Raw genomic sequence first — 11,646 nt, forward strand, 5'->3', positions numbered from 1 at the left:
TATTAGAAGCAACGCGTCTGCCATTGCACCGGCAAGTGCTCCTGCCTGCTTGCTTGCCTGCTTACTTGCTTGTTTGCTTGCCTGTTTGCTTGCCTGTTTGCCTGCCTACTTGCCTGTTTGCTTCTACTTGCTCGTCTCTGCTTGCTTGGTCATTGTCCATCATGAACACTTACAGGAAATAAACGACGATTCGCCGATATTTCTGTGATTCTTTTGGCGGTATAATGTCGCGTTTATATAAACATTACGTTGAATTAAATGGAACGTGAATTACAGCGTAAATATTGTTTCACGATTATTACGACGATAGTTTGAAGATAGTTAACTATCGATATTACAAGTGACGATTCTCTTGATTTAGTATGGAACAGTGCGAGGTATACATAGTTTTGAACAATTTCTTGTTGTTCAAGGATCTTGATTTGATGCATTTAGAAATATTATTACAAGTGCTGCAAGGTAACGTATTCCTTGTGTTTAATGTTACCATGCATGTTGAAAGTAAAAAATGTCCATGTAAATCACGCTTTTTCAATTATCGTGAATTTCAACAGGCGTTAAGCGAAATCGTTGAAAATATTTTTAGTCGGTTTTCAATCCTGGACGAGGGAGGAATGGATAATCGTAAAAATTTTACGCCCCAGCGATCCTCTTCTTTCGCACCTTCGAATAAAGGAGAAAGTTTGACTTCCGCGTACGTCACCCTTTAATCATCGTGTTCGAACTTCCGCAATGATTGTCCGTGAAAGATCCAAATTTTTCCTTTTTTTACAATTTCAAAATATTTCCTTTCGTCGTGATTGCGAAAGCAAAAAAAAAAAAAAAAAAGAGGAAAAAAACTAACCGACGATCTGATTTAACTTTTTATAATTTCCTCTTTTCTTCTTCTTTTTTTTCTGTTTCTTTTTTTTTTTTTTTTTTTTTATTGTTCATATACGTAGAAGAAAGAATTCTACTAACTAACCAACTCATTATAAAAAGGAATCACGAGTAGAATCTTTACCGAGATAGTAAACGCGAAGATCTGAGTTGCGAGAAACAACCGTTGTCCAGCGGCGAACGGCAGGAAGCCAATAAGAAGAAGCTAACACTCGCGATGAGATTTTCGGTACGATAATCGTAGGGAAACTACGGACGCCCATTGTGACAACCCCTTCCCTCTCCACCCTTCTACCCCTTCACCTCCCCCCTATCCAAGACCATCACTATGAGCACGATAATTACGCCGGTAATAACTCGGTAAACAGACGCGTTCGCTATCTTCATCGTCGTTATTGTTGGTCAGGCGGGTGTTACTGACCGGTGAAATGATTATACTCCGTTCTTTTCGTCACTAAATCTTGTGCAATTAAACATTTACAACACTCACCAACACATTACGTACGATCACAATACTATATTTTCTTCGTGTCTCTTCTTTTTCTTTCAATTCAATTGCAAAATTATCTTCGAATAATTTATTTCTAATTTTCATATTCCTCTCATCCCTTACTCTCTCACACACTCCTTTCCATATTTTCGTAATAAAATGAATTATGATCTTTAATTTCGATCGAATTTTCAAAATTTCCGTCCGGTAGTTAACCGTATCCGTTTTTCCTTTAATGATTTTTCTTGACGGACGTTGACGTACCAGGATAGAAAGGGTGAAGGGTAAGAAGAGGAAGGAGGGCGAGTGAATGAGCTAGTGGATCCAAAGAGAAGTTGGAAGGAGTAGGATCGGCAGGGCGGCACCTGACCGGAAAGCGTCACAGTCACCGCATTCAGCCTCGTTCTCCTCCTCCTCCTCCTCCTCCTCCTCCTCCTCCTCCTCCTTCTTCTCCTCCTTCTCCTCCTCTTTTACCCCCTTCCAACGTTGCTTTCGCCCGATTCTCTTTTTTACCATATCTACTCCTTTCCCTTCGAAGGGTTGTTTGTTACAATATTTTATATTAAACTTTCGAAATTGGTAACAGGTGTGTGACGTTTTTTTATATCATAAAAAATGTATGTATAAAAATACAGAGATATTTGTAATGTACGTGTTATTTATCAATTTGCTACGTATATGTGTATATATATATATATTTTTTTTTTTTTATTTCGCGTCAGAAGAGAACGAATGAAGTCTATGGCGATACGTTAATGTCCTGCATGGTGGACGTTAAATGAAGATTCAAGAAAGTGAGAGAGAGAGAGAAAGGAAGAGGGTAAAGAAAGAAAGAGATGGACGCTAAGGACACATAATAGCAGGATGTTACAACGCCCGTGTCCGGTACATAAGTATCTGGTTTCATAAATGAAAGTGTCTTCATTCATAGATACATATTTCCATACAATTGCAGCTATTGGTTCGTATCTTATGATATCGCCATTATGTGAGGACCAGTGCGTTACATATGTACATAGCGCCATTATATACAAATTCCTAGATAATGTTGTGCCACTGCTGCATTAATGATAAAGTTGTTTGGATATTGTGATATTACGTATGTCCAAATGTATACATATGTATATACTTATATATAAATATCTATATACATATACATATATATATGTGTGTGTGTATGTATGTAAAAGAAACTAGACAGTGAGAATTCCATTTTGATTGTTGATAAAAAATTATTGATTATGCGTTACATACTTTATTTTTTTTTTTTTTCGATATCTATCTATATATCAAGAACTAGAGGGAAATCTGGTTGGTCTTCTTCGTATGAATAAATTGAACATTGTGACAACAAAACATAGCTCTCTCTCTCTCTTTCTCTCTCTCTCTCTCTCTCTCTCTCTCTCTCTCTCTCTCTCTCTCTCTCTCTCTCTCTCACTCTCGACGCGCCCTATACGCTAGGTAGGAAGCCATCCTTCCTAGCATCCAAAGTCCACACAGGAAATCTCAGACGCACCCACCGAAACACCCCGCCCCTCTGTCCGAGCCGATTTAATGTCTCGTTTCCTCCCGGACGATAAGGGGGCTACGATTTTATAGAAGTTCCATCGCACGGCACAAACGGAAACGAACATTTCTGGGGTACGAAGGCCGTCCTTCGAAAGAATAAAGAAATTTTCTAAATCGTCACGGACCTTTCATTCGTTTTCTCTCTTCTTCCTTTTTTTCTTTCGTAATAACGAAAACTTGATCTTTTCTTGGAATAAAAAGAAAAGCCAAAAAAAAAGAAGAAATAAGAAAAACTTGGCTACTAGTTCTTGCGTTTGCACTTCATTCTTGCAAATCGATATAAATTCAATAATTTCATTTCATTTCATTCTAATCGTAAGACACACAGACACAGAAGCACACACACACACACACATACACATGCATACATACACACACAGACACGAAGATAGTTCGTGTCTTCAGCAATATACAACTTTCGCAGGTGCACTTGGTCAAATCGATCGACCGATAAACAGATAGATATCTATCGATGCAAATAAACCTTCCAAATATATTCCCAAAACCCTCCCTCTCTCTCTCTCTCTCTCTCTCTCTCTCTTTCCCTCTTTAAAAAAAAATATAACGTTCGAATGTTAATTACGGTACAAAAAAAAAAAAGAACGAAAAAGAAACAGCAAGAAAAAACACATAATTGTATCAAACGATTTGACTTCGAACACGTTCGCTGGAGTTGAAATGAGTTTCGATGGTAATCGAAAAAAGAAAGGAAATGAAAGTAAGGAAGAAGAAGAAGAAGAAGAAGCCATTTTGATTAGGACAGCTGGTATTCTCTCATTAAAGTGAAAAATTCTTTTGCACCGTGTCCGTGTACGCAGTTAGCGATCGCGAATAGAGGACGTACCAAGCGAGATAGTAAATTTTATAAAATAATAGCCCAACGGTGACTGCATATTCATTTTTCCGGAGGGTCCGCCTCCCCCCACCTCTCCCCACCTTATTTTACTTCATCGTCCTCCTCTCTTTCTCTCTCTTTATCATTCTCTCTCTCTCTCTCTCTCTCTCTCTCTCTACGTCGTTGTAGTCATCGTAGTCGTTGTTGTCCACGATACTCGCGAACTACATATGTATGAGCTTCTGCTGGACACGGTAGTCATGCCTCGACGAACGGACTCCCTTCTCCGTTCTTTTATTTTTCCTACGAACTCTGCAAACGCAACCCTCTTTTGCTCGTAACAGAAATATAAACAATAAGAGACTCGTAACCCGAAAGTATAGAAGTTGACTGTATGGGTAAGCCGGATGATTAGCACTCCTTGCCTTCCTTCCGAGTGCAAATCGCATGACGATTTTTGTCGGGACGTTTCCTTGATTATTCGAGTTATTGTTTATTATTATTATTATTATTATTATTATTATTATTATTATTATTATTATTATTATTATTGTTAATAAATGCATTGATATATGAATAAAAAGGATGAGATGAATGTATAAATAAAAGGGTGACCGAATTTAAGATTTTTCCTCGTTTCAACGTAGTCGTATCGGTTTTATTATATCTACTTTATGAATATGAATTAGTAATTTTATTACATTGAGTGTTAAAAATGTATGACTCAATTTGTAACTATCTATATCATATATAATATATATATATATATATCACTTATGTATCTAACATAGTTTCTATAGTGGATGATATTTTAATCTAACTTTAATTAATACATCTTTATATTACATTGTAGATATAGTAATCGAAAATACAGGGTTACCGATACCAACGCATGAAAATGATTATCAATTCTTTGCCTTAATCGATCGTTAATTCTTTTACTCTTATTAACTATCACAATAGAAATTCTTTTTTTTATTAAATTTTCCATCGATGTCAAATATATTTAATATTATATAATGTCGCGCACGATATGGACATACATACATACATATATAAATATATATATATATATATATATATATTGTGTATATAAAAACAGTACATATACGAACACATTACATATATATTTATAAAATATACATACATATAATATATATAATAAATATATACACATGTGTGTATTTATAATATATATAATAATGTATAGTATATAACATATAATATTTATCTGTGTATTATATATATATATATATAAAATATATATATAAAATCTTAAAAAACAAGATGCTTCTATTCGTTCATTCGTTCGTTCGTTCTCTCATTCGTTCGTTCATTCGTTCGTTCATTCGTTCGTTCGTTCGTTCGTTCGTTCGTTCGTTCGGTCGGTCGGTCGGTCGTTCCTTCATTCCTTCGTTCGTTCATTCGTTCGTTCATTCGTTCGTTCGTTCGTTCGTTCGTTCGCATTAAAGAGCAATTAGCCGCGGCTCGCGATCACGCTGATGCCCGGAAGCGATAGAAGCCGGCCGCGCGTGCCACCCTTACACGCGCTCGCGCACACAAGCTCAAACACGCGCCTTCTACGGCCTCGGGAGAAGTACCTTCTTACCTTTTTCATCGTTTTTATACTTAGACGATATTCAACAAGAGGCACGAACGAGCGTGAAAAAAAAAAAGAAAGAAAACACGATAATGAAGAAGAAGAAAAAGAAGAAGAAGATGAAGAAGAAAGAAAGAAGAAAGATGGAGGTGGTATATATTCTTTCCTCTTTCTTTTCATTTCTTTCTTCACCCTCCTTTTTCAACTTCCCCCTTTATTTTCTACTCTCCCCACCCCTTAAACTCTCCTTATCCCTTCCACGAGGCACCGTGCACTCAATTACCGTCGAAGATAATCATTATCACGGAAACTACATCGCTGGGCCTCATTGCCCCAATCCTTAATTAACCGACGGCCGTAATTGGCCGTACTGGACGTATCTACATATATATATATATATATATATATATATATATATATGTATGTATGTGTATATATATATGCACATGTGTGTTTTTGTGGTATGTATCTATGTATTCGTACGTTCCGTATGCGGTAAGCATGCGTTAAGAAATTGTACTCGCCCGATAAATATGTTCTACCAACGTGTATCTTAGCGAGGCCAACGGATTCGGATTCTCATGAAAGATTTATAAGGGCTAACACAGTCTACGATGATGATCATTATGCGAATGATGCGATCGTGACTACGAAATGAATCTTGTTTGTAACGGTTGCTTTTTACTTATTAACTCTAATCAATGTTTATATAGTTATAGCTTTTATATTTATACTCTCTTCCTCGTCTTATTAATAATTATTGACAGGAAATGTTATATAATAATTATTCAGAGAATTGTTGAAAGCTTTTATTTCTCAAAGTTTAAATTATTTTTTTTATTATTATTATTATCATTATTATTATCATTATTATGGATCTATTTGTATATTGTAATTTTCTTTTCTATAAATAGATCATCGTCATAAAAAATATTATAATTATTAGAGAATCATGCAAATTTTATTTTCTCAAATTCATTATTATTGCTACTAGTATCAGTATTATTATTATTATTATTATTATTATTATTATTTTAGTAGTAGTATTATTATTAGTATTATATATTTATTCGTTTATAACTTTCTCAGCCTTCGAAATGGATCATCATTTCTTTTTCTCAACCAGCAACATGTCTGGATAGATGAAATTCTTATATTGGTAATCCGTGCTACTTCGTGCTATATACATACTTCGTCTCTTCTTCTATTTCGATCGAAGACTTTCTCGAGATAAAATACACGATGAATTAAAGTAAAGTAACGCTTGCTTATACGAGAGAGTCTCACGCACGCACAGGCCAGCTCTCAACGTTCGGTTAATTGTAATTTATGTTCCATGGACTTAGGTCGTGCGCCATTGCATTAACTATACGCTTACGTACTTAGGTCTCTTCTTATTTCTTTTTTCTAATTTTTTTTTTTTTTATTTCTCTCTACTAATTCCTTTTTACAAAATAAATTATCGCATCGGTGCTATAGATACATATATATATATATATATATATATATATATGTGCAAATAAAAAATAAAATATTATTTGAAAAATACTGTATATATCCTGATTAGGAAAAAAAGAAAAAGAAATCGAATATTTTACGTTAAAAGAGAAATACAAAATTTTATCGGCGAACCCTTTGTAAACCCTTCTTTGATATATTCACCGACCAACGTAAGAGTCATTTTCAAGCTTCGTTTCGTCGTTTTACAACGATCCAAAGAAAGAGATCGATCGATCAGGACTAACATAGAACGAACAAGCAAATATATAGGTATATACACTTTGAAAATACGATAGTTGAACCGAATGAAGTTTCGACGAGCGGTCGAAGATAAAAGGATCGTCTTTCCTTTCCCATAAAACAAAACGGTTTCGTTTTATGCTGATCGATTTGTTGTGCTGTGATTTTATAACTTCACCTGTCTATACTTACATTCCCGCACTGTTGCTAAGGTTCAAACGAACCGCGATACTTTAGATCCTTTTCCTATGAACATCAAAACGAGCCTTTACATATTTCGCGATAAGGGTCGGCGAAATTCAAAGATTCTTTGTGCCCTTTTATACGCGTCGTTGGTACAAAGGGTTCATACCAGTGAAACGTATCAAATGCATTCCTGTTTTTGAAGGTATGGAAAATATAAAAGATATAAAATAGGATGGAATCGTAAAGTTGGAATGTTAAAAATATATATTTATCTATCTATTTATTTATTTATTTATTTATTTATTTATTTATTTATTATGAATTTTATACTATATACGTTGCATTTTATTATTAATTATCCCTTAAGCTCTATAATAATCCTTATATAAAATGTAACGTCAATAACAAGAACACTTGTTTCATTGAAAATTACGTTTTATGAAAGTTACTTCCATCGTTACATTTTTGTATTTTTCTTATTTCTTTTTTTCTTTTTTCTTTTCCTTTTTTATCTTTTTTTTTTTGTTTTTTTTTTGTTTTTTTTTTTCTTTTTTTTTTTTTTTAGACGAATCTATCATTCATATATAAAGATCATTTTGTTGTTTTAAGGATTAATAATATATTTATAGTTTTGATGAGAAACTCCACGAACTCGAGCGACATAATAAATGATATAAAAAAAATTAATATTATGTTTACTCGATCGGTATTATATATTTTAATTTATGTACATATTGTTTTTCTTTTGTTTTTCCTTTTTATAAAATATCAAACGTATATATATATATATATATGCGATCGCGATACACACTGACTGAGATCAAAATATTTCAAATCTTGGAGCGTGTAGTAATTAAGATCGTAAAAATGATCTGTATCCATTTGAAAATATTATAATTTTCTAAATAGGACACTTTGATTCCGAAGAACCATCTTTTTGTCCACTGGATATATCTTCTGCTGCCAAAGCTAGAACCTCTTCGCATACTCGTTTATAAACCCACGCATCACCCTTTAATCTCTTTCTTCGTATACCAACTAATAGTTTATCATCGGAAATACCTTCCAATAAACATACTTCTAATTCGAATGAACATGCATTTCTAGATAAAAATGGTTTCGTATTATTCACGTCTTCCGTACAGTCATCCGTCTCTCCTTGCAAAATGAAACTACGAAAATTTTGATTATTTTATTAATTGTTACTTGTGTGTTTACTTAAATAATATATTCTTTTCTATTTACCCTTTTTGATGACACATAATTCCTTTACGTCGTAAAGCTCGTCGTAATTGTGATAAGACGTATTTTGGACAATCGCTGGATGTCGATGATACATTGCACAAACCCTTCAAAAAATAAAGCAAAGTCGTTTAAATAATTTCATTATATTTATATATATATATATATCTTTTTTATGTAATTAATATAGTATATAATTTATATAATATATATATATATAAAGTATTATTTTTTGTAATAAAAAAATACGTACTTTTCCAGAAAGTACAGTCGGCTGATCAGGATCTACATTTTCATTTTTAATTCGCCGTTTTGGAGTAAGAACGCACCTAACACGATGCAACCCTCTCTCCAAACCCATTATAACTTTTCTTGCACTTCCCGGCGTCGAGGATTGTGCATCTCTATATATAAAATATTTTGCCTATCAAATATCAGTAATATTTTAGTGAAATAAAATTGCAATAATTTTACCTAGATTCTGATGGTACGTTATTAGTAGGTGTTGATACAAGTTTATTTTTTTCAGTACACTTCTTTATTGGCACTGAAACAAAGTATTTAGGACATTATGATAATTTTCATGTTACAAGAATATTATAAAAAATTACAAAAATATACTTGTTTAATAAGAGTAAAACACATAAATTTTACTGAAAGAGAACTTCTAAGTCTAAACTGCGTGTTATTTCTCTCCCTCTCTCTCTCTCTCTTTATCTCTCTCTACTGTAATTATCCACTTTACATATATCTACTGTAATGTATAGATCTTGGGAACTTCCATTAAAGTTTCTAATTAAGATGTTGGTATCACCTAATTAGTAGCCAACTTTAGAAAACATATTGCACAGACAGAGAGTATGTCTTACAACCAAAGTAAAATAGCTTTCTAAAGATGTTTTTTTATAAGAAAACAAATATGTTAATATATGTATTTACTAGCATATATTTATAATAAAACAGAACTTACCAGGGGAAGAACACTCATCTGATTCTTTACTTCTTAATCTTTTTCTACAAGCAGTCTGCGGTTCTGTGAATTGTTTTACAGTTTTATCTAAAAATAGAAATGTAATTCAATTTAAAAATAGCATCGCAAATAGCAAAACATATATGAGTCAAGTACTAACCAGCAACAGGAGTTTTGTATTTATTAATTGAACAGTCATTGGTGACAGGTGATCTTCTAATTATTTTACTTCTAGGAGAGTGTTCCAAATTTGTGATAAAATTATGAACTCCACCTTCATGCTGCGGCAAATCGACTCCTGTCTATATAACAATGATATATGATATCAATAATTAGGAATGATAAGTAAGTATAAAAAATAGTAACAAATATATACCAAGCCCTGCCTGAAATAAGACTTTGCAGAGGATGAAATTTTTAAAGAAAGGCCACGCAATTTTCTATCAAGTAGTAATAAATACGTGGCTGTTCTATAATCAGTTCTGTCACTTTTAGCTAATATATTCCATATATCCGAACTGTGTTCTCCACAAATTGCAGACATAGTACTTAATACATCGTCATCTTTCTCAAACTGTGTGCCCATGTAACAAAATATTTTTTTTATTGAAGTAGCCTAGTATACAGATAAAGAAAATTGTTTTTAAAATTCTTACATTAGTTTTATGAACAAATGATATTGGATTAAGGAAACCTGATGTTATCCATGGGTGATTGCACAATTCTTGAATCGTTATCCTCTTTTTTGGATCTCTTTGTAACATTGCACGAATTAATCTTTTGCTACTACTAGATAACCAGCCTGGCTCGTCATACTTCCCACTCTAATTATAAAAGATAAATTTAAAATAATAGAAAAATGGAAGATCGAGAATTAACAAGGACTATAAAATTCTTACCAAAATTTTTTTGTATAAATTCTCTATACTATTGTCATCAAATGGAAGGAAACCACAGAGTAAAGCATAAAGAATGACTCCCATGCTCCAGATGTCTACTTCTGAACCTATCCATAAAATAATTATGACAACTTCTGTTTTTTAATAAGAATAGGAAATAATTTGAATTAAAGATATTATTAAGAACCTAAATATTTTTTGCCTAATATCAATTCCGGTGCTGCATAAGTTGGAGAACCACAAGAAGTATACAAATGCGATTGCATTCCACTTTTTGGTTTCGCGCATAAACCAAAATCAATGAGTTTCAAGTTTTCATCTTTATCTAATAAAACATTTTCCTATAAATAAGTATTATTCATTATGTTCGACTATTGATTGATATGTAAAAAAAATATATACATATATATATATATAAAAACAAACATACAGGTTTAAGATCACGATGAGCATATCCAAGGCTATGCAAATATGCTACCGCGGAAACAATTTGACGAAAAAATTTGCGAGATTCTGACTCGGTCAATCTGTTTCTTTCGACTGTAAAAATAATTAAATTAATTCTTGTCTGGGTTAAATCTATATTAAATCAACATCAATGAAATAAAATCAGATGAACAATCACCTATATGATCGAACAATTCTCCTCCTGAACAATATTCTATTACCATGAAATAATATGTGTCTGTTTCTATAACTTGATACAATTTACATATGTGTTGATGTAGCAAAGTTTTGAGCGCTTCTACTTCTAATTTTACCCTTGGTAAATCATCCTAAAAATTCAAGGTTTTACATATCCCATTTTTTTTTTTTTTTTATTGTTATATAAGGGCCCATAAAATTTAAATAAATAATCCCTTACGCCCAAAGCTGTCTTATCCATAATTTTAATAGCAACTTTTTCTCCAGTCGCAACATGTATACCAAGTTTAACTTTTGCGAAACCTCCGCTTCCAATTGTCTTTTCCAACTCATATAATCCCTTAAGAGCTGCATATCGCACCATCATAACAAAAATTTAATGAATTAAATAAAAACACTTTGCAAGCGAATGACACTCGCTGTCTGAATAACTTTTCAAACTACCAGTTTAACGTAAACAGTTTTTAAAAGCCAATCAGGATCATTCACTTTTCATGACAATGTTCATAGCGTCAATGCTGCCAACGTTATAACACCAATAGAAATAATAACTAGAACACTTGTTAGGATCATTTTTTGAAAATTTTTTTT

At 32.8% G+C, this 11,646-nt stretch overlaps 1 protein-coding gene and 1 long non-coding RNA gene across 3 annotated transcripts; one reads left to right on the forward strand and one right to left on the reverse strand.

The window, feature by feature from the left end:
- Positions 1 to 8,038: 8,038 nt before the first annotated feature.
- LOC122627051 (maternal embryonic leucine zipper kinase-like) lies at positions 8,039 to 11,555 on the reverse strand. Of its 2 annotated transcripts, none has more exons than XM_043807818.1 (13): positions 11,276 to 11,555; positions 11,036 to 11,186; positions 10,841 to 10,950; positions 10,598 to 10,751; positions 10,411 to 10,517; positions 10,168 to 10,335; positions 9,888 to 10,085; positions 9,672 to 9,813; positions 9,512 to 9,598; positions 9,016 to 9,088; positions 8,795 to 8,945; positions 8,545 to 8,648; positions 8,039 to 8,402 (listed from the first exon to the last, which is right to left on the reverse strand). In XM_043807818.1, exons 1-13 carry the CDS (start codon positions 11,420 to 11,422, stop codon positions 8,201 to 8,203), a joined length of 1,794 nt encoding a protein of 597 aa, XP_043663753.1. In that variant the 5' UTR covers positions 11,423 to 11,555; the 3' UTR covers positions 8,039 to 8,200. The 2 variants fall into 2 exon arrangements, with proteins under 2 accessions (XP_043663753.1, XP_043663744.1); XM_043807809.1 differs by having other exon boundaries at positions 8,039 to 8,471.
- Positions 9,749 to 10,577, forward strand: LOC122627069. Its single transcript, XR_006326781.1, has 2 exons — positions 9,749 to 9,856; positions 10,305 to 10,577. It is a non-coding gene; the product is annotated as an uncharacterized LOC122627069 (long non-coding RNA).
- Positions 11,556 to 11,646: the final 91 nt, after the last annotated feature.

The sequence above is a fragment of the Vespula pensylvanica genome, chromosome 1, assembly GCF_014466175.1.
Source record: "Vespula pensylvanica isolate Volc-1 chromosome 1, ASM1446617v1, whole genome shotgun sequence".
Lineage (NCBI taxonomy): Eukaryota > Metazoa > Arthropoda > Insecta > Hymenoptera > Vespidae > Vespula > Vespula pensylvanica.

Coding starts and splice junctions, on each gene's coding strand:
- LOC122627051 (XM_043807809.1), bottom strand. CDS start 11,422: ATGATGGTGCGATATGCAGCTCTTAAGGGATTATATGAGTTGGAAAAG. Junction 10,752..10,840: donor CTCATCGTGATCTTAAACCT/GTATGTTTGTTT, acceptor ACTTATTTATAG/GAAAATGTTTTATTAGATAA. Junction 8,649..8,794: donor CGACTGTACTTTCTGGAAAA/GTACGTATTTTT, acceptor TATTTTTTGAAG/GGTTTGTGCAATGTATCATC.